General features: G+C 41.2%; 1 protein-coding gene across 1 annotated transcript in view; it reads right to left on the bottom strand.

Annotated features, from left to right (window-relative positions):
- Nucleotides 1–844: 844 nt before the first annotated feature.
- The window catches only part of NCEH1 (neutral cholesterol ester hydrolase 1), a 79,431-nt gene continuing 56,012 nt past the window's right edge, over nucleotides 845–24,263 (bottom strand). Inside the window, exon 5 of the mRNA XM_073626233.1 lies at nucleotides 845–8,703. Coding sequence (XP_073482334.1) covers nucleotides 8,086–8,703 — 618 coding nt within the window. The 3' untranslated portion in view covers nucleotides 845–8,085. The remainder of the gene's footprint in view (nucleotides 8,704–24,263) is intronic.

The raw sequence follows: 24,263 nt of genomic DNA on the forward strand, positions 1-24,263 counted from the left end.
GGGTGGTTGCACTATTTTAAAACGTTCCATTCTGTTCTTGAGCAATGAACATTTGCTTTAGCACATTCCATGGTGATTGAAGGAAGGTACCTGTGCTACCGGTGTGCATATAATTACCTGTGAGGTTATGTTCCTGACCATCATTAGAATTTAAAAGCCATGAAGGGGCTTGTATAAGCTTTGAAACATCTTCAACAGGTCCAGCTGAATGTAACTAGCAGTAATGAGATCTGAATAACTGAGAACCTACAAAGATGTGGTAGAAAATTAAAACAAGGAGGGACCAACTAAAAAGGACAAAGATCTCAGACTTTTGCGTACACAGAACCTACTGCAGTAGGAGCTGGCTTATAGAAAATGTTTAAAAGCCCTGAGACCAGCAGGAAGAAGTCTCATTGATAATGGCCTTGTTTGCTTGGTGTTCTATGTGCTGTATACAATTTGACCTTTACTCATTCACACCCAGAACTGAGCCGATCGTATGGCCGCTGGTGTGCACTGGGATGAAACCATGCAAAAGCACCAATCCCAGTGCATTGCACTGTGTACTTTTATGTCAGTTCAGTTCTATTTAACAGTGGCATTGCAATATGGTGGTTTGCATCACAGTGGTGTGAAGTGAAGCCATAGGAAACAAGGCAAATTACATTGGGATTGTGCTCAGGAAGGCTGCCTGGCGCAGCCCAAAACAAAAGGTTTGAATCGGTTCCAAATGAATGGTTTCTTGATATTCACATCCTGTTAACGTTCTCCCAAGAATTAAAATCATCTCTACACATATAACAAAGATACATCAAAACACAAGTCAGCAAAAAAAAAAAAAATGAATAACAATGCAGCAAACTTTAAAACAAGCAGCAGAATTTTATTATTTGCAACCATCACATTTAGGGATTAGAAAAATGTCTAAATGAAAACATTATTATTCATAGTGATTACAATATGTTTCAGCCAATGTATCATAACAAGAAAATAATGACCTGGAACTGAAAAGCTTACAAGGGCAAATTATAACATGAATGTGCCAAACACAAAAATTACACTCATCAACTCCCATCAAATGTTTGCAAAAAAATAGAATATTAGGTTTATAAGTGTGAGCAGTGTGGCAACAATCTTTATATTTCCACAGATAAGTTGCACATTCTGAAAAGATATGTAAAAATTAGAATATTTTGGACAATGATGGCACCCAATCTAAGGTTTGGTCTGTCTCATAAATTACAAGCACTGTTTTTTCCCACATAACCTTATATATAAAAAGTAAAATAAGCACTTTAAAAAGACATATTGCAAATAGGAATAAGCCACAATCCTTTTCTTAGTTGCCATTTTTTGTTACTGCTACAATTATAATTTTTTTGTAATTTACCCATATAATGCTTATGAATATTTTTCACTGTTAATAGTTGCTTTAGGATTTACACCATCAAGGTCAAAGGAGGACGCTTGGTGCATTTTCTTAAATCATACAGAATTTTACTCCGCCCTCAGTCCCACCTTGACATTAGGTCCTAAATGTTAAAGCGGATTGTCGGGGAAAACAAAAATTCTTTTTTACAGTGCCCCAGTTGAATGCTCATTTAGGTTTAGGGTACTGGAAAAACACTTTTATTTACCCGCTTCCCTGGTAGCCAGCACTCTGCTCTTCTCCCTTGTGCTCTAGATCGTGTCCTCATGTCCAGTGCAAGGCAATAGGCCCTGCATTGTACTTAATGACATTAGAAGGCATGTAACACCAGAGCCTAGATGCAGGGAACAGTCTTACAGCCTGGACGGGGCAAGGAATTAGGTAAAAACTTAAAGGAGGAATTAAAGTAATACTAAAGTCTTTTTTTTTTTTGCAGTGGATTTGCACAGAGCAGCCCAGATTCTCCTCTTCTTGGGTTCCTCTTCAGAGCTCCTGTCCCTTCTCTCCTGTTGAGTGCCCCCAACAGCATAGCAGTTTGCTATGGGGGCACCTGAGCCGAGCCGCAGCCCCCTGTGTCCATTCAGACATGGAGCCACGGCCTGGCCCTGCCCCATCTCTCTCCTCATTGGGTCACTGACTTGGCTTGACAGCAGCGGCAGTCAATGAGGAGAGAAAGTCCGAACAGCCGAGTCTCTCCTGCAACATTGCTGGATCAAGAGGGGACTCAGGTAATTCTGGTGGGACTGAGGGGGGCTGCTGCACACAGAAGGTTTTTATCTTACTGCATTAAGATAAAAAAAAACCTTCTGCCTTTACAACAACTTTAAACAATCATTTAATCCCTTGCAGTTTGGGAAGGGAGGATTCTGGTTTTCCCTGGAGTTTAGCTTTAAGCAAAGCATTTGCTTCTCTTGGTATCTACAGGGATGCATTTCAATGCCAGGCAGAATTCAGCCTAGAGTCCCACAGAAACCAAAGGGATTTTTAGGTTCTTTAGCTGCAAAACTAACATGATACATGCATCAATTATTATGTCTATTTATTACTTATTGTACCTAAGTATCTAATGACTGCAAAGGTTTCAATACTTATTATAATATAGCAGCAAAAGGAATTTTTGAACACTTGTATGAACATACGATAATGTTAAAGAAAACTCCAGCCAAAACTTTTCATTTTGCTTGGGTTGGAGGCAGTTTCTTTTGATGGGTGCCACGTAGCAATAATTTAATTCCTACAAAACCTTGGCAATTTTCCAGTATTTTAGTCAATAGGAGATTCAGTCACCAACTTAAAAAAAAAAAAAAAAAAAGAAGAAAAAAAAAGCACAGAAACCTCAATTACTTAAAAGAAGAAAAAAAAGCACAGAAACCTCAATTACTTAAAATGAGTGTTTTGCTTTGCGAAATTAGATTTTATTCACTTACAATGTGCCTTTAAACCTGCTAGAATTTTTGCTATTCCAGGAAGAATCAATTTTATAGCTCTCCTCTTTTAGGAGTGTCAAATTTCTCCCTGTACTGGCCCAGCTCCTACGCTCTCCTTTGACCTCCCTACATAACATAATTTTACGTAGCTACTGGGGAGGAGCAAAAAGGGAATGCTATACTGTGTCACTTGATTGACCGCTCCAAGTCTGCTGACATCACATCCAAGATATAGGCATCTAACAGCAGTCTTGAGCCTTTGACTACACAAGGGAGGCTTTTACATTTTGTTAAGAGCTGCACAAACTGTTAGCGCTATATAAATCCTGTATAATATTATAGTAATAAAGAACATGTCTAAAATACATTACAGCGGAGCTCCAGGTGTTTTATCAAGCCTCCCTCCCATTTTCGTCATCACTTCCTGTATTCTCATTGCTTTGTTTTTTTTTTCTTCCCCAGCAGTGTAAATAACTTTTTTTTTCTTTTATTCCTCCGCTTCCGCAGTACATTGCAGCAGCGAGGTACGTCATGTCCGCCCACCTGCCTATTGGCTCTTGGGATATGAGTGTCATTAATCCCAGGAGTCAATGCGCCTCCGCTTGTAGCATCGCGGTATGAGTGCGCTGCACTTTGTAGTTTGTGCGCATGCGTGAGATCGGGAGGTGCATGCTGGGTAGCCAGCAGTGTCGTATCCCCGAATGAGATAGCAGTGGTCTTCAGCTGCCCACACTGAAGATGGTAGCGCACTTGGGGGTGAAGGCAAAGTAAGTTTTTTAAAATAAATTACATTTACAAAACCTACATTTTCTAATAAATGCCGATTAATGTAGGATGGGGGTGTTTGAAAAAAAAAAAATGCTGGAACTCAGATTTAAAAAAAAAACAACATTATGAAAAGATTGTTGAGACAGTCTGGTGACAAAGTCTCTTTAAATATAATCTATGTATCTTTGATCATACTCTCTCAGCTGTACCAACTCAATTAAAAAAAAACAAAAAACAAAAAACAAAAAAAACAAAAAAAAAAAAAAGCATTGCTGTATGTATTTTTGGGATGAATGGCTGCTGCACATAGGTGCTTTTTATTGGGTGCATTTTAGGCACTTTTTAAAATTGGGATTAAGAATTTGGGAGGTTTTCAGAGTATGTATATGGTTAGGTTGGTATTATAAAATGACATTTCTGCCTCCCTGTCCCCACAAAAAAAACTAAGGAAACACAAAAACAGAGAGGTGTGTCTTTTTATGCTTTAGCCATTTAGCCAAGCCGTAACAGTATAGAGCACACACATATATATACTACACACATACTTATCTAAAATTCTAAGTGGAATTCTTTAAACACTTTTATACTAGATTACATTGCATTGTTGTTGCTCGAAGTACAGTTGCTTAATAAATTCTAAAATACACTTTTCTTTTGACATTCTCATACAAAACCTACAATTGGTGCCAAAAAACAGTACACGGCTCTTTGGACAACAGCCAGACCTGCAGGAGTTTCTTTTTCTTTTAAAACAATAAGGGTCAATAGAGGTTAGTGCAAAACCATTTCAGAACTCAGAATAATATATTGTAGCAGGTAAATAACAAAAATCTCTAAAGCAGGAAGGTAATGTTCAGCTACCTAGTGATGTTTGAACTAGAAATTCCAGAGTTTCTCCTTACCCAGGACAAGTACCTTTCCCACATACTGTATGTATTGCAAAATCATAGTGGTTCTTGTTTGACAGCTTAGCATTAACACTGTATTTATACTAGTGATACTATAGTAAAAATTAGAGATGACATTTCACTATTACAGGTGTGGGATTCTGTTATCTATGCCATACCACCATAACATGTCAACCACATTTCTGTCTGACATCTAACATTTAAAATTTTTCCCCGGAGTTCAGTATTCCTGTAATCTTGTCAAAGATATTCAATGTTTAAAAGAGGTAATTTAAGAAAATGTACTATAACCCAAGTTCTGTTTAATTCTTTGCAGAATAATGCCCCATACACATGGTCGGATTTTCCGACGGAAAATGTTCGATGGGAGCTTGTTGTCGGAAATTCCGACCGTGTGTAGGCTCCATCGGACATTTTCCATCGGGATTTCCATCACACAAAATTTGTGATCTGGATCTCAAATTTTCCGACAACAAAATCCGTTGTCGTAAATTCCGATCGTGTGTACATAATTCCGACGCACAAAGTTCCATGCATGCTCGGAATCAAGCAGAAGAGCCGCACTGGCTATTGAACTTAATTTTTCTCGGCTCGTCGTACGTGTTGCATGTCACCGTGTTCCTGACGTTCGGAATTTCCGACATTTGTGTGTCCGTGTGTATACAAGACAAGTTTGAGCCAACATCCGTCGGAAAAAATCCATGGATTTTGTTGTCGGAATGTTCCTGAGCGTGTGTACAGGGCATAAGGAAACAGAGCTCTAGACGGGCAGTAGTATTAAACTTCCTGTGCGGAAAAACTCTATTTTCTGCATTACCAATCACAATCAAAACCCCATAGTATGTTTTTCTTTGATTGGTGGTTGTAAAAACCATTAGCATTTCCTTTACATCAAATTTTCTGTGTTTGATAAAAGAAATGGTTGAAAAACTGAATCGCTCAGCAGGTAGGCTTCCCTGTAGCTTAGCGTATTTCCCTGTATATATCTCAAGGTTTGAATATTATTTTTCTCCAGCGTGTACCCTCAAAGCATGTATCAGGATATGCATGCCATTATCAGCCAGAAAAAGCCCCTCTAATTTAGTTTCACTTTATGAGAGATGCGACATCCTTATATCCCGCACACACGATCGGATTTTCCGACAACAAATGTTGGATGTGAGCCTGTTGGCAGAAAGTCCGACCGTGTGTAAACAAGTTCGTCGGACAAAAGTCCATGCATGCTCAGAATCAAGTACGAGCCGGAGATATAACTAGCGTTCGTAATAGAGATATTACGTACATCTTGTACGTCACTACATTCGTAATTGTTGGCCAACATTTGTGTGACCGTGTGTATGCAAGACAAGTTGAAGCCAACATCCTTTGAACAAAAATCCACGGTTTTGTTGTCGGAAAGTTCAATCGTGTGTACGGGGCATTAGAGTTCGGCTGGCCATAGACAGCTTTGAACCGGACGAGATTTGAACTGCGTGTGGGCAGGCTGAATGTACCAATTTGATCGATCAGCTTGGGTAAAACCAGCATGCCGGATTCACTTGCGATTATCGCTAGCGGCTTCTAGAACCGCTAGCGATAATCACCGTCTACTCCCAGTGGGGGAAGCCAGTGATTATTCCAGAAGACAATGGTCCATATCAACACTGTCTGCGGTTGCCGGAAAGAAATTCGCTTTATGTATGGCCCGCATAAGCCACCTCAAACTGCTATTTCCTTTTGCAATGAGAGTGTGTAAAAGGCCAATAAGGGCACTCTGAAGTTAGGCCTCTAGTTACAAAATGAAACAAATTTTACAGAAAAACACAGTAGAATGGAATTCTGGCTAAAAAAGGTTAGCGCTTCCCTCCTCTCCCCTACCCTCCTCTTTAGGTGGGTTCATCTTCTGATTATACCGCAAGTGTCTTGTGAGTTATCTGTTCCTCATGATGTATGTTCTGACACTGCTTAGCTTTTACTTGGGTCTATTGACCTACTGTTCTGGTGTATCTCTGCCATTTATTGTATCTTTGTTTGTTGTTCCTGTATTACGTCTAATTTTCAATAAAAGAAGCATGGACATTAAAGGTTAGAGGAGGCAACATGTTGTCCGCTTTTAGGCAGGACCTTACGTTTAGGGGGCCATTCATACAGGTCTGCTTGGGTATGTTGTCTTAAAACACAGCATTAAAGTGGATGTAAACTCTCCACTATACCCAGTGAAGTGAACAGCCTCAGATGATACAGAGATGGAACAAATCTTCCTACATACGTTTTACATGTATATCTGCTGTCTTCAGCTTGCTATATTCTTTAGAATTCTTACATTGTGTTTGAATTTTTACTTCCTCATTCAGCAGTAGGAGTGGATTATTGGCATACACTGTGTGACAGCTGATCGGAGGAAAGGCACACCCCCTCCACTCCACATAGGCAAAGGAAGGAAGGAAGGAATGTGCAGAGCTGTGCTGTGACAAGACAAGCTCTCTGCTAATCTATTTATAGTACCCTCCCCAACACACATTTCAGGCTGGTTTTATCTTCCATCTCTGGGAACTTGTCAGAAGTTATCATGCTGATAACAGAGGAACGAAACAGCAGAGAGACACGGGACTTAGTGCTTTGGAAAGAGATAAGAAAACACTACAGATATATGTGCCTACGTCAAATTTCATGAATCGGGTTTACGTCCACTTTAAATTTTATATGGTCTTCCAATGCACCACACAGGACAGGAAAAGGCACCTGCAGTATTTTTTTTTCCAGCAAGGCACAAAAATGCATGATAGTGTGTTACCAAATGTTGCGGCCTGCTGCAATACAGGTTTACTAAGGAGGTACATTAGGGTGCTATTTAAAACCAATGCACAAATGTGTGTTACTGCAGCCCACTGATGTGAATTGTCCCCTAAACATAAAATGGATACCAGGTTTGCTTTACATTTACTTTTTTTTTTTTTTATAAGGCATGTATGATTACCATATCCTATACATGTTTGTTATGTGCAATACCCTTAAAAGCTGTCTTTTGTAAACAAGTAACACTGGCTGATTTACACAGTAACCATCCCTTGACAGGTAGAGGTTACTCAAAGTCTTTTGTATGATCAATATTGTGTTCTACTGTAAGTATACAGACTTGTTAATGACAGAAAAGGTTATTTTCTAAAGTAGCATTTCACAGCTGACATTACAATATTTGTAATTTCCTTGTAGAACATTGGATACCCACAATCCTGTGTAGCTTGCTATGCCAGCTAAACTACTCTGGATTTTTTTCACAAGGGTATCTACTTCCAGTTAAGTAAATCTGGCCACCCTCTGTTGAATTAAAGTTTCATTACTGAGAAGTCTATGACCAGCTACATACAATGTGCATATGCCAAGTGACAACGTTTTTTTGGGGATTACATTTTCCAGTTTAGCTTTTGTGCGTTTGAGTGCATGTATACTATATTGCACGTTAGAAAACATGCAGTGGTAGTTTACCATTCTAATACTAAAAGGTAACAACTATTTAGCATTAAAGTGGACACACCATTTAACATGTTTTAACCTGAATTGGAAGATAACCAAATGATTCCACTACTGTACATTATAGATTCTCTCTGAGCCATTTAATATAACCATCTCTTGCTCTAGCACCGGCTGAGAAATATGTGGGCCAAGCAGCAAACAGTATACAGCCATGGAAGCCATCTTCATAATGGTCATGAGTAACATCAATTCCTGCTTCCTCCAGCCTTTTTGCATACATGGTCCCGTCATCCCTGAGGACATCATGTTCACAGGTCAGGACATAGGTCTTTGGAAGCCGCTGGAGTGTTTCCTTATGTGCAATCAGTGGAGAGGCTCTGATGTCAAGTAAAGCAGGTACATTATGTACAACACTTGGACTACCCACTGTCTGAAATATAGGTTTGTAGTCCTTTTTGAATGATGTCGGTAGTAATGAATCCCAATTCAATCGGTTTCGTAGTGCAACAGTTTCACTTATGTCCAAAGATGTATGATTATTAACTAGCATTGCGTGGGCAAAGACATGACTTCCATTCAGGTAGTCCAGCCAAAACTTAATCATCACAAATCGAGAAAGTATTGGCATGTCTGTGTTTTGCTGATAAGAAGGAGTGTTGAAATCCAGTATCTGAAGTACAGGATAGATTAAAGCTTGCAGTTTCACTTGGGTGGTTACACTTCGATCTCCAGTAAGCTGTAGGGAATATAAATTACAAATATACTTACAAAATCTTTACAAACAGGCCACAAAAATCATCTTTGGTCCAAACCAAATATTACCATTTGTTGTGCAGCTTTTGGCCCCAATTATATGGTTTATTTCATATTTTTACCCTAAAACTGGAGATAAAAAATAAGCTCACATGACCATCCTTTGTCTTTTCCATCCTGCTCTGCACTTACTGGTAAGAAGAGTCAATTGGAGCCAGCACTTCACTGCAATAGCATCCATAGAAATGGTTGACATTCTGCAGATATTAAGCCAATCTAAGAAAATATACACAGCTTAGCCTAACTGTCAACAGCAGAAGACAGTAAACCAGATGCTGTGTGTTATATGTGTCTGCAGTTCAGATCTCACTGCATAGCATATGACACTAGTCTGATCTCCCATTACCACAGTCCTTAAACTGGCCATAGATGGTTCGAATCCCACCCGGTTCAGAAGGAACTGGCCAAGATTCGAACCATGTATGGGCAGGCTGAATGTACCTAAGTTGATTGATTGCAGCCTGTCGGATTTTACATGCAATTATTGCTAGCAGCTACTATAGCTGCTAGCAATAATCACGGAGTTCTCCAGGTTGGGGGGGGGGGGGCCACACACGCACACACACAATGGCTCCACGGGAGGGATTTCCCCATCAACACTGACTGTGTTGGTGGTGAAATCAAGTGATTTTCAGCACAGTTGCAGGAAAGAAAATCACCCCATCTATAAGTGGTTTTCCTGCTCCTGTATAAGTGGATAATACTCACGCATTATATTTTAAAATAAGGTACACAGCAAGTCAGTCATACTCACAGAAAAACACTGAATTTACACACAAAGTAATAAAACTCATGCTGCCAGCTACAGAGGGGTTTCTGAGTCCCAATATTGGCTGTGCACAGGGATTAGGAAGGGCTCTCTGCAGATAAACCCTTCTCATCTAGATGAAACAAAATGCCCCAACATGTGCCTGCAGTCCAAATCACGTTGTACACACTACTCTGGGGAACATCCCAACTGTCACAGATAAGTTTCTGTGTGAACACTGAGAGGGTTGGCTCTAAAGCCAACTCTTTTGTTTTTAATGTTGTTATTGAAATTTTTTACAAAGGAAAAAGAAATTCCAAGGAATATTACAAACATTGTGAATTTTTCACTATATAGTTTGAATCTGAATAACATTGTAATTACCAAGCAGAGAATAAAAGGTGAGTAGCAATGAACTCTACAGTTATAAAAAGAGTGAGACGACCCTTATTGCACATTCAAAACGCATTTCTGTACACATTTAGTATATTTTCGACATCCTGCAGTCTAGGGACTATAGCCCATCACAAGGCTCTATTAACAATATAATTACAGTCGGGGGAGATTTACTAAAACTAGAGCACTCAGAATCTGGTGCATCTGTGCATAGTAGCCAATCAGTTTCTAACTTCAGCTTGTTCAATTACGCTTTGACAATAAAACCTGGAAGTTGATTGGTTTCTATTCAGAGCTGCACTAGTTTTAGTAAATCTCCCCCATTGTGTCCCTCTATCTCAAGGATAACCAATTGACTCTGTTGATTTCAGGGTGTGCCTTTCATATTCAAAAGTGCAAACCTCCTCTCCCGGGGGAGAAGGAAGCACTATCTTCCGTAGCTATGAAGGCATTTACCCTGAGTTTGTAAAAACACAAAAAAAAAAAAAAAAGGGGGAAAGAGACAAGAATAAGTAGAAAAGATGTAAGAAAGAGAGAAAGGAAGGAAGGGGGAAGAGAAGGGGAAAGGACTAAATGCTCCCGCCTATGGAAGTTAGGAGCACCACAGGGAACACAGCAGCGGTTCTTGACACCCCTGTAGGCAGGGAGTTGTCTGACAACCAGTTGGTCTTGCGGGAGTCAGGACAGGCAGCAAATTGCAGCTGCAATTTCCTTTAATGAAAATTTGGAAGCACTCAGTAGGGAAGGATGGGGGGGTGGGAAGAGATTAAAGCTTTTCTCAATAGCAACAAAGCATAAAAATCCATTTTGTGCTCCCAATGCCTTTGCAAACTCAGTTAACATAAAAGTATTGGTGATATCATTACTGTTCTGCACATAACTTGTGCAGACAACAGCGCTGTTAGAGGGAGACACCAGGCCCACCCTTATTACTGGCTGCCTGCACAAAGCTAAAGGAATGGTGGAGAATACAAGACCAGTCACCCTGGCACATGTAACGAGAGCAGTGCAGCGCAATAGTAACTGGTTTTTATTATGGGAAGCTCCTGCACAGAGGCAAAGTTTCACACAATGTTACTGCATTACTGCATCTGGAAGAAATACACACGTAGCAGACCAAATTTCAAGTAAGAACGCACAAGTCTCTTGTATATAGACAATATTTTGTTATCTTGAGTTCAGCTTTGAAGTTTTCTACCAAGCACCTAAGACATGAGCAGACACAAACACGTAAGGCTGAAGTTCCATGTTAAATATTTAGAAAAAAAAAAATGTAGTCCCCTAAATTAAATCAAAAAGGTAAAGAAAAAAGTTTCTTTTGGCAGTGTCATCTTTTGAACAGAATGAAGATTGGTGGCATGGACAGTGGTAAATATTGAAAGCCTTCTTTCTATGCAGCATTCATTGTATTTCTGTTGAGTTGTGACAGTCGTTTTTGGAGGTTCTTGATCATATTTAAAAAGGGTTTTGGTTGTTCAAGGGTAAAGCCACACTTACCCTTGTGGTGTCAACTCTGGGATAACGTTTAGGTACCGATAACAGTTTTGATATTTGGTCTGCAACAGTGCAGTTACCTTGAAAATCTAGAAGGTTGTACACACCCAATTCATTAAAGCTGAATGCCAGGTACATATAAAAGGCCCATATTAGTGCCACTATGTAATCATTGATACACTGTGATAAACTCTAGCACATGGCTCCTTGGGGCTACCTCCCCTTTTTCCAGCCTGTACTCTGCTGTACAGCTGATTGGAAGAATCAGATATCAAATCAAATCCAAGTACTTACACTGTGTTAAAAAAAATGCATTTAAAGCATCACCAATCAGATATACAAATAAATGCAATGTTTTTTAATAAATGCAAGCAGTGCAAGTACCCGAATTTGACTTAATGTCAGTCTCTCTATAGTCTACTGTATAGTGTGTACATCAGAGCTCAAAGAGGAGAAAGGAGAAGTAGTACAAAGATTTATTAACCGGTTCTGGACCAGCCGCCACAGTTATACTGCGGCAGGTTGGCCCGGATGCGCGACAATTGGATTCACTTCAGAACCGATCAATCCCCAGGCCCAGGCCAATGGTATCTGGCCTGGACCTGGTGATTGGTCCTGGCGAATGAAATCCTTCCCCTGCATGTGTAAGTGTAAACACAGCAGGGGAAGTGATGTCATCTCCCCTCGTGGAACTCTTTTCCGTTCCAGAGAGAGGAGAGGAGACATTTCACAGTAAGTGCACCAACACTACACTGACACCAGTTCACGTAGGTACACTCGTCACCCCCCCAGTTAACCCCCAGTGTCATTAGTGACAAAAATCAGTGTTAGGGTACTTAGTGTAGGCCCAGATAGGTCTAGGGACCCCCCCAACCCCCCAATAAAGGTCTAACCCCTTGATCACCCCGTCACCAGTGATCACTGCATTAGTGTCACAGGTGACGCTGGTTAGCTATTTTTTTTTTTTATAGCGTCAGGGCACTAGCCGTATATTACCTAAATAAAGGTTTAACCCACTGATCACCCTGCGGTTTTAGTGTCAGATAGGGTCTGCGTCGCCCCAGGCAGTGTCAGATTAGAGCCAGTAGCGCTAACACACACGCACACACCATACACCTCCCTTAGTAGTACAGTGTCTGAATGGATCAATATCTGATCAGATCTATACTGGCGTCCCCGGCAGTTTAGGGTTCCTAAAAACGCAGTGTTAGCGGGATCAGCCCTGATACCTGCTAGCACCTGCGTTTAGCCCCTCCGCCCAGCCCAGCCCACCCAAGTGCAGTATCAATCGATCACGGTCACTTACAAAAACACTAAACACATAACTGCAGCGTTCGCAGAGTCAGGCCTGATCCCTGCAAACGCTAACAGTTTTTTGTAGCATCTGAAGCAGTCGCTGACAATCAGGATCTCTTTTTCCAGTGAGTCTCACTAGTGTACCTGTAAATTTAGAGACCAAAATGTCAAATCAAAGGTACAGTATTGAAGAGGCCTACATGTTTCTGAGCATGACAGATAGTGAAGAGGGAGTCACCCATCTGTCAGACTCAGGCTCAGAATATGAAACGGTAGACAGCAGCATGACAGATAGCTCTGACGACGGTGTAGTGGTCCCTGCCAAGGTGAGGCGTACCCGACCCCGTTCTTCTGTTGTCATTGAGGTGCAAGAACCGCAGGTCTCTCGTATGGAGCAGAGAGTCGGTACTAGTGTCGCTCATCCTTCCGGTGAACTGGCAAGCACCAGCGGCCTAGTACATCCTGGTCGTACATCCAGCACTGCAGTAACACTTGGTGATGTGGCGAGTCCCATAAGTGCAGTTCAAGCTGGTGAGGTGGCTAGCACAAGTAGTGTCCCACAGCCACCAAGAAGACAAACACAGACCCGTCGAGCCCATAGTGCCCTTCCTGCTGCATTTGCCAATCCTAATTGGGAGTCCACCACTTCTGTAGCACCCGTACTTCCCCCATTCACTGGCCAACCTGGAATTCAGGTGGAAACAGTTGACTTTACATCACTTGATTTTTTTTCCCTGTTTTTCACGGAAGATCTCTATAGATCTATTGTGGACCAAAGCAATTTTTATGCTGGTCAATTCATTGCTGCTTATCCCCAGTTGACCCTTGCCAGAGATTGGAGACCTATTACGGTCTTCGAATTTAAGACCTTCCTGGGCCTATCCCTCCTCATGGGCATAACTAAAAACAGTGAGTTGTGGCCATATTGGTCAACTGACCCAATTCACCATATGCCCGTGTCCTCTGCTTCCATAACCAGGACACGATACAAGCAGATTTTGCGGTTCATGCACTTTAATGACAATGAACTCTGTTGTCCTCGGGGTGACCCTGGATTTGATCGGCTCTACAAAATTTGGCCCCTCGTAAACCACTTCAACTAACAGTTTACAGCCTTGTTTACTCCCGATCAAGTTGTCTGCGTTGATGAGTCCCCGATTACGTTTTCTGGCCGCTTGTCTATCAAACAGTATCTTCCCAGCAAGCGTGCCAGATATGGGGTCAAGATGTATAAGCTCTGTGACAGGGCAACAGGCTATACATATAGTTTATTGTTTACGAGGGAAAAAATTGTCACGTAGAGCCAGGAAAACTTCCCAGACTACATAGGCAGCGCTGGTAAGATTGTGTGGGACTTGATGTCACCCTCATTCGGAAAGGGGTACCACTTGTATGTGGACAATTATTACATGAGCGTACCACTTTTTAGTCACCTTTTGATTATGGAATTGGCACATTCTAATCGCCGGGGCTTCCCCCCAACGGCTTGTAGAATCGCGACTTAGACGGGGGGGAGAGAGCCTGCTTGAAGTGTAATAATTTGTTAGCAGTGAAGTGGAGGGATTCATGGAATGTTTTGGTTCTGTCCTCCCTTCAAGCAGATACGACAGTCCAAATTCCTACGGCGACTGGTGTTGTGGAGAAACCCCTCTGTGTCCACGAATACAACCTTAATATGGGAGGGGTGGACCTCAATGACCAGTTGTTGGTGCCGTAAGGCCAGACACTGGTACAAAAAAAGTGTCTGTATACTTTTTTCAATTGGCTCTGCTGAACGTTTTGTGAAGCTTCAGGACGAACTGGATCCTTCCTCAAATTCCAGGAAGAGATCATCACAGCCCAACTGTTTCAAGAAGATGCTATGGCCCACCTTCCCAACGCAATAGCAGTGAGCCGGCTGCATGAAAGGCATTTTCCGTATGTCCTCCCTGGTACCCCTACCCAAAGAACACCCCAAAGAAGATGTTGTGTCTGCAGAAAACGTGGATTTAGGCATGACACCCACTTTTATTGTCCCTCCTGTCCTGACCAACCTGGTCTCTGCATCGGTGACTGTTCCAAAAGCTACCACACACTAGTGGAGTATTAGCGTAGGGTACAGCACTACACAGTCCTAAGGCACACTAACACAGGGTCTCTCGAAAGATGAGATAGCCATTAACTTTTGAGAGTCCCTAATCTGCAACGTTCAAAAACAAAAAAAAAAACAAAATAAAAAAAGCCAAAAATAGTTGTAGTTTTATTTATCTTCTCTCTCTCTATTGTTCTCTCTCTTATGTTCGCTCTCTACTGTCCGCTTTATTGTTCACTCACTATTGTTCTATATCTATTGTTCTCTCTCTGTTTTATTTTATTGTTTTATTGTATTTGCTTTGCAGGTATGGTATGTCTTACTGTTATACTGTAATGTAACTTTGTTTTATTGTTAACCATCATTTGCTTTGCAGGTACGCCATTCAACTGCAGCACAAGTTTATTTATTCTGACAACAACAGCGTTTGCTCCCACAATAGGTAAAGCCGTGACTCCAGTGCTGTCGGAGGTGATTTCACCACCACAGTTAAAAAAAAGAGCATATATGCTGAAGCATGGGGGCAGGGGTGGAGGAGCGATTTGCTCTTAACATTAGGGGCAGAGTGCCCCCATGCTTCCGCATATATTTTTTAGGCACAGATTGCATTAAAAAATGCTTTATTTTTACTATGTTTTATTGTATTTGCTTTGCAGGTATGGTATGTCTGTTATACTGTAATGTTACTTTGTTTTATTGTTAACCATCATCTGCTTAGCAGATACGCCATTCAGCTGCATCGCTTATTTATTTATCTTGACAGCAACAGCGTTTGCTCCCACGATACGTAAATCAGCGACTCCAGCGCTGTAGGAGGTGATTTCACCACCACAGTTAAAAAAAAAAAAAAAAATGGCGCATGTATGCCCATCATTAAAAGTGGGTGGATGAAGGGCGGTATTCTAATGGTGGGCATACCCATCGATCAATCTCTTTTTTTTGTTCAGCCCACAGGCTGCATGAAAAAAAGAACATTACAATATATGCCCAACAAGGACCAGCAAGGTACTGGTATGTTGCTGGACTTTGAGTGGTTATACCAGAATGATGCCTGCAGGTTTTAGTATCATCTTGGTATCATTCTTTTCAGCCAGCAGTCGGCTTTCATGTAAAAGCAATCCTAGCGGCTAATTAGCCTCTAGACTGCTTTTACAAGCAGTGGGCAGGAACACATCCCCCCCCCCACCGTCTTCCATGGTTTTCTCAGGCTCTCCTGTCCCAACAGGGAACCCGAGAATGCAGCCGGTGGTTCCGGCAGCTGACCATAGAGCTGATCAGAGACCAGAACGAGAATGGCTGCAATCATCTCTATGGCCTAAGAAACCAGAAGCTATGAGCATTTCATGACTTAGGTTTCGCCGGATATAAGCAGCGCCATTGGCAAATTGGGAAGGCATTTTATCACACCGATCTTAGAGTGCAGAGGAGAGATCTAGGGTCTAAAAGACCCCGATTTAACAAAAAAAAAAAAGTACCTGTCACTAACTATTGCCATCATAGGGGATATTTACATTCCCTGAGATAACAATAAAAATGATTGAAAAAAAAAATGAAATGAACAGTTTAAAAATAAAATAAAAAAGCAAAATACATAAAAAAAGCAAAGGTGAACGCAAGCGTCGGTCTGGTGTCATATGTAACAGCAATTGCACCATGCATGTGAGGTATCACAGCGAAGGTCAGATCGAAGGCAGTAATTTTAGCAATTTCCTCTGTAAATCTAAAGTGGCGACCTGTAAAGGCTTTTAAAAATGTATGTAGTTTGTCACATCTGCACGTTTGTGTGCAATTTTAAAGTGTGTCGTGTTTCATATTCATGTACTCGGCATAAGATTATCTTTTTTATTTCATCAAACATTTGGGCAAAATAGTGTGTTTTAGTGCATTAAAATTAAAGAAAGTGTGTTTTCTCCAAAAAAATTGCGTTTGAAAAATCGCTGCGCAAATTCTGTGTGAAAAAAAAAAAGCAACACCCACCATTTTAATCTGTAGGGCCTTTGCTTTAAAAAATATATAATGTTTGGGGGTTCAAAGTAATTTTCTTGCAAAAAAAAAAAAAAATTTCATGTAAACAAAAAGTGTCAGAAAGGGCTTTGTCTTCAAGTGGTTAGAAGAGTGAGTGATGTGTGACATAAGCTTCTAAATGTTGTGCATAAAATGCCAGGACAGTTCAAAACCCCCCAAATGACCCCTTTTTGGAAAGTAGACACCCCAAGCTATTTGCTGATAGGCATGTTGAGTCCATGGAATTTTTCCTACAACCTTTGCTAAAAGGATCCACAATCTAGTTTTGTACTTTAGAATTGAAGTCTAATACAACAGTGCCACACAGTGGCAAAAAAGTAGAATGCTTGTATGATTTAAAAAATCAACTTGTTCTTGTGTTTGTTTTGAAATCAAGGTGCCTAGTATGCTGTGGACACATGATTAAAAATCAGACACACTAGAGAGAACAAAATGTCAGGAATAAAAGGTAGCAAAGAAAGGTCAATGGGCCTTGATGGACCAGCTGCAAACATCTGCTACAGAAAATAAAGAAGGAATGGATTTTCATTGGTGAATAAAGGCCCTACATGTGCACTTACATCTTACATCTTACTAAGAACAAAAACTTGAAGAACGGTATAAAATCTACCTATGCTGCCAATAACTAGATTACCACACACGCTATAAGCTGAATAGCAAGTACATACAATAATGCATTTGTATTAAAAAAAATACAAAAAAACAATGGATAATCTTCAGTGTAAATATAGCAATGTAAATGGTGACTTTTCTTCAGTGTAATAACACCTCAATAAAAGATGGCCCCTTACCTTACCGCTGTAAGGTTTTAACAGCGTGTATATAAAGCAAATGCAGATCCCTGATCTTGCAGTGGAACCCAAATGCATTATGTACTTTCTTTTGGTTTTGCACTATATGAATTGCATTTCACTGCAGCTGATTAGCATGGTTTTTAGGCGTGTTTAGTTCTGTGTTTATATTTGCTTCAAATTTTTATGTTTTTTTTTTTTAGCACAGCAGCTGATCATTGTTCAGGTATAGAAGATTAGCACTACACATTGTATAGATCCTAGACTGTCTCCAAACATCACATGTGAATTCACTATTCCATGCACAAGACACATAAGTGTTTGAGAAGAGTCTGATCTCTATATCATTCTTTTCTTCGTGCCCAATCACACCACACAAACATCCTCCGGATCTGTTCCGGATGCGTTTCTGCATGCGTGTTTAACGCTTCTTGATGCATTTTAACTCATTGCAGTACAGTTCTGTGCAGAAAAATAGCAGCATGTTGTACTTTTTTTTCTGGAACTGAAATGCACTGGTGTGAACTATGCCATTATGAACCCATTTAACCTACGTTCTAAGTGTTTTTGATGCAGAAAAAAAGCACTGCATTGCATGTGGTGTTACCGGGCCCTTAAACCCAGTACACACGGGCCGACTGTTGGGCAGCTTTGACCGACTCAATAGAAACAGGCTGACATGCAGCCCTTGTGTACTGCACTTGGTCCTACAGAAGCTGGCCGTTAGGCTGGCTTCTCTCAAATAGTCATGACTGAAAAAGGTCTGCTGACCGGCTCCCGACCAGCGCTCTTAGCCAATGGCTGATGGCGCTGACTGGAGTGTTCTGGTGGTGGTGGTGGTGGTGGGGGGGCCCTGTCAGAACACAATATATGGTGCCACCATTGATTTTCCAAATTTGACCAACTAAGCGTTCAATTGCACCTCATGTGACTACAGAAAAGAATTTTTGTGGCCAGGAATCTTTTTTTCTTTCCGGGAATTTTCTTTTGTTGCACTCATGTTCATTCCTTTTCCTATTACATTTCTTGCACGATTCTCCCATCATTAATTAGAAAATCGTTCATTTTTCCAAAAATTTCCAACATGCCTGATTACTCAAATTTGATGGCTGCACGAAAATCAGCTGTTGCTGCAGCTTACTAATGGTGCGAAATTCGAATGAAAATTCTTAGATAAGATTTTCGAAAGAAAATTATTTCGAAATTCAACCCATGTATGGCTATGGCCTGCCTTACGCTATATCCACAGTTGTACAACTCCAAAGTTGCTCTGACTTTGGAGTGCAACTTTGATGCAACTTTGGATGGGTGCAACTTGGATACGACTTTGGCCAGTGATAATGGACAAGTGTTGCATTGTATAACATTCAGGTACGACTTTCATGCAACTTTTGAGGGTTAACATTGTTGCATGAACTCAAGTTGCATGAAAGTCCCACCAAAGTAGTACATGAACTACTTTAAAACTGCTGAAACTTTAAGGCTCCATTCACACTTGTGCGACTTGTTATGCTACTTTGGACATCAAAGTTACATGACAAGTCGTTCCCCACGTTTTCCAATAATAACCATTCATATATGCACGACTTAAAGTTGCAGCGACTTTAAAGTAGTTCATGCACTACTTTGGTCCAACTCTTATGCAACTTGAGGACCATAGACTTCAATGTTAACCCTGAGAAGCCGCATGAAAGTCATCGCACCTGAATATTATAAAATAAAACAGTTGTGCTACAGTTGTCCATTATCACTGGTCAAAGCCAAAGTCATCCAAAATTGCGTCAAAGTTGCACTGCAAAGTCGGTGCAACTTTGGAATCATACAAGTGTGAATGGAGCCAAAGTCAAACATATATGAATGGTTATCATTGGAAAACATGGGGAAATACTTGTCATGCGACACAAGTCACACAAGTGTGAATGGAGCCTACGTTTTTTTCCTTTATCTCACAGTATTTTCTATAGCAATCATTCAGTATTTTTCTTTCTCTAATCCCCTGTACACACTGTCGGATTTTCCGACGGAAAATGTGTGATAGGACCTTGTTGTGGGAAATTCCGACCGCTCCATCACACATTTTGCATTGGAATTTCCGACACACAAAGTTTGAGAGCAGGCTATAAAATTTTCCGACAACAAAATCCGTTGTCGGAAATTCCGATCGTGTGTACACAAATCCGACGCACAAAGTGCCACGCATGCTCAGAATAAATAAAGAGATGAAAGCTATTGGCCACTGCCCCGTTTATAGTCCCGACGTACGTGTTTTAAGTCACCGCGTTCAGAATGATCGGATTTTCCGACAACTTTGTGTGACCGTGTGTATGCAAGACAAGTTTGAGCCAACATCCATCGGAAAAAATCCATGGATTTTGTTGTCGGAATGTCCGATCAATGTCCAACCGTGTGTACAGGGCATTACAGTGTTGCCAAAGAAACCAAATTTTTCTTTTTAAAGTTGCAATTAATTTTTTTATATTTGGCATTATATGCATCGTTATTCACTGCACAATGATGATTATTATGTATAAGTATCCTTAGCACGGTTTACTTTGTTTCAAATTAAAAATGAATAGAGGTAATGAAAGTTTACATGCATTAAAACACATGCGAAAGTGTGAATGTTGTTTTATGCGGCTGTCTGTTTAAACAATGAACCTTATACAAAAAAAAACTCAGCTCTTCAAATACTACATGTTTGTGTAGCCAAAATTGCTAAAGACACCAGATACTATTAAGGAAAATTCACAAAATATTTTATTTAGCTTTGGCTGCTGGCATTACAGAGAGCTGTTGCAAGGGAGTTGGCAGATTTACATTTTGTTCACTATCACAGTGACTTAACGGGTGGAGCAAAATCAGTAATCATGTACACATCACATGGCCCAATGTATCTCAGAAGGCAACTGTGAAGATTGAACCTGGGGACCTGTTAATTCTGCTAATCTTTGTTATTAGTTGTGATGAAGAACCGATATATGTATTTATTTTTTAGGCGACATACATTACTTGCTTTTAGTGAAATTGCCTAAAGCAAAAAAAAAAAAAAAAAGTTTTCTGAAAATGGAGCAGCTAGAGAATAGAGAATTTTCTAAAACTAGAGCAGAAATAATCTGGAACAGCTGTGCATAGTAACCAGCTTCTATCTTCAGCTTGTTCAAGTTAAGCTTTTAGGCTCCATTCACACTTGAGCGACTTGTTATTGATTTTGGACACAAAGTTGCAAGACAAGCTGCAGCCCATGTATTTCAATGGAAACCGTTCAAATCTGCGACTTAACGAGGAATTGCAGTCTGCTCACATAATTTCTAATAAAAACATATGCATATTATTTTATATAAACTGTGATTCTGTACTTGCCAAATATGCTGCAGAAATCTCCCTCCACTGTTCAACCATTTTAACTGTGGGCAGCTAAAGCTGCTGCCTGTTCACTTCCTGGATTTACACAGACAAACCTCCAGCTCTGCAGCTCTCATTGGCCCACTACCTTCCTGACCACTGACTCACCCCCCCTACCTTCCTGGCAAACTCTCGCTTTTTACCAGACAAGAAACAGGAAGTGGGCTGTATAAGGTATTTACTGGCGGAGTTAGACTTACTTGTAACTCTGTTTCCAGGACAGCCCTTGAGAGATGGAGCGCCTCCCTCGCATAGGAAACACATTGCTTCCAGCTCTTTAAAAGGCGGTCCCTCAGGCATCTGATCAGTTTATCCAAGAACTTAAGGATGGAGCTGAAATATAGTTAAACCGTACATACAAATCATCTTATACATACAAAGGGTGGGAACGTGCTGTCCTGGAAGATTCCTGGAAACAGAGCTACTGGCAAGTCCAACTCCAGTTTTCCCCCAGTCATCTTCCAGGACAGCCCTTGAGAGGATAAACAAGTACTCACCCAATTTTTAGGGGGGGGACACTGCTTGGAGGATTTTCCTCCCAAATGCTTGATCTTGACTACCAAAAATGTCCAATCGATAGTGTTGAATGAACATAGACATGCTTGACCGCGTGGCGGCCTTACAAATTTGCTCTGGGGTAGCACCGGCTCTTTCCGCCCAGGACGTGGCTAACACCCTTGTGGAGTGTGCATTCAAGCCTTGTGGAGAGTCCAAGTGTAAAATTTTGTACCCTTCTGAGGTGGCCATCTTTATCCACCTAGCTATTGTGCCTTAAGAAGCTAGTTTACCTTTCTGATTCCCTGAGAAGAGGATAAACAGGGTCTCTGATGTTCTAAAGCTTTTGGTAGCTTCCAAATAGCCTATGAGACATTTTCTAACATCTAGCCGATGTAGTTGCTCCTCCTCGCTATTCGATGGTTTACTACAGAAGGAGGGTAACACTATATCCTGACTTCTATGAAAGCTAGAAGCGACCTTGGGGATAAATACTTGGTCAGTCCTGAGAATGACCTATCCTCCAATATCTGCATAAAAGGCTCTTTAACTGACAGAGCCTGTAGTTCGCTGACCCTGCTAGCAGACATCATTGCGATGAGGGTAATCAGTCTTAGGCTCGATTCACACCTATGCATGTTGCTTTTGGGCGTTTTTGGAGGGTTTTTTTTCATGCTTGCCATGTTTTTGAGCAGCGTTTTTGCTGCGTTTTTGCAGCGATTTTGCCGCGATTTGCGGTTTTTTTTTTTTACAGTTTTTTTTTACAGTCTAAAAAAAAATTTAAAAAAAAATTTAAAAAAACGGCAAAAACGCATCAAAAACGCATCAAAAACGCTGCAAAAACGGTGCACTTGCGTTTTTGATGCTTGTCCATTGAAATCCATTACATGCAAAACGCTGCTTTTTGCATGAAAAAAAGTCCCCGACCCTTTCCAAAAATGCAGAGAAACAAAAAGGCATTGATGTGAACATGTTCCATAGGAACCCATGTTAAAAAATTCCCGTGCATTTCTGCAAAATGCAAAATGCATCAAAAAACGCGCTAGTGTGAATGGAGCCTTAGGGAGGCCTTTGATAACGGCTCAAAGGGCTCTCTAATAACTGCTTTTAACACGATAGACATGGGAACGGTCATAGTCTAGAAACTGCATTACAGAATCTATTTATGGAGCAGAACCTGTTGTAGGGAACACTGCAAGTAGAATGATAGGGTTGCAATCTGTACCTTAATTGTGCTTAAGGATAGGACTTTATCAATGCCTTCCTGCAGGAAATCTAGAATCATTGGAGAATCATATTCCCTTTTTTCCTTCTCTGTTAGCCAGAGATTAAACTTCCTCCAGACTATCAGGTATATGGCTTTTGTAACTGGTTTGCGACTTTGTAGCAGAGTTGTTATCACTGATAGACCCTTAGACTTCAGAATCTCTGTTTCAGATACCATGCCGCTAAGTTTAGCATGGTTGGACTGGGATGCAGGACTGGGCCCTGGGATAGTAGGTTCCGACTGGAAGGTAACATCCAGGGTGGTCGATCCGCTAAAGATAGCAGAAGTGAAAACCATGCCCTCTTTGGCCTTACCTATTTGTTCTGGGGTAGCACCAGCTCTTTTGTTTTTAAAATAAAAAGAATTCCCAACTAGTCCTTGCCTCCCAGTCCCCTTAAGGTGCCTACAGAGCTAATAAGATAGTTCCCCCAGGGTCTTCTAGCACAGGAAGAGGTTCTGGACTGGCCAGGCCAGCCTACCTGTGATGAGACGGCATTTGACTCCCCCGAAGCGTGGGATGTCTCCATGCTGCTTCCTGCTTGGATGCTGGCATCTAAAACTCATGCTGTCACGCCATTTGTAACCCTGGCTCAGCCTTCCCCATCTCTCTCTCTCTTTCTGGAGACCGGAACCACAACCACCAGCGCGCAGTGATGATGTCCCATCCGCCAGAAGTGACGCCTGGCATTTTCCAGGTCGTGGCATCCTACAGCGCAGAGAATGAGCCCCCCCCTGCTGACATTGCCGCTGCTTAGCCATTACTGCCCTCTTCCTCGCCGGGCACCAGAGAGAGAGGGGACGGGGAACTCCAGAACCGGTGGCCTGTGGAGAGAAAAAGGTTAGGGGAACTTCTGGCTGGTATTGGACAGCCCTTGGTTGATGGATGCTCTCCAACCCCATCACCCCTTAAAAGACAGTTCCAGGCAACATGTCTCCTCCGACTGAGAAAACACAAAAAACTGACCAGATGCCTGAGGGACCGCCTTTTAAAGAGCTGGAGGCAATGTGTTTCCTATCCAGGGAGGAGCTCCATCTCTCAAGGGCTGTCCTGGAAGACAACTGGGGGGAAAAAATGTTTTACTATCCAAAGTTAAAACAACAAGGGCAGAAGATTGAATAGATGAAAAGATGAAAAAAATGACTGAAGTTCCGTTACACTACACTACTTTGATGTGACTTTCATGCGACTTGGGAGCCATGGACTGCAATGTAAACTCTCAAAACTTGCACAAAACTCTTAAAGTTACCAATGTGACAGTTATGAAACAGTTAAAGTCACATTCAAGTCACACCCATCACAAATTGCATCAAAGTTGCAATGGAAATCGCACTAATTTGGAGATGCACAAGTGTGAAGCCTAAAAAGGATAAAAGTTCACCTTTTGGGTGAAAAAAAAAAAAAAAATGAAATGCACATATTTTTGCAGAAAAAAAAGTACATTTTTTTTTCTAGGAGCCTGGGAAGCATTGCATCCGTGATCAGTGGATCAGGGGTGCA

Source organism: Aquarana catesbeiana, linkage group LG04, assembly GCF_042186555.1.
Source record: "Aquarana catesbeiana isolate 2022-GZ linkage group LG04, ASM4218655v1, whole genome shotgun sequence".
Classification (NCBI taxonomy): Eukaryota; Metazoa; Chordata; class Amphibia; order Anura; family Ranidae; genus Aquarana; species Aquarana catesbeiana.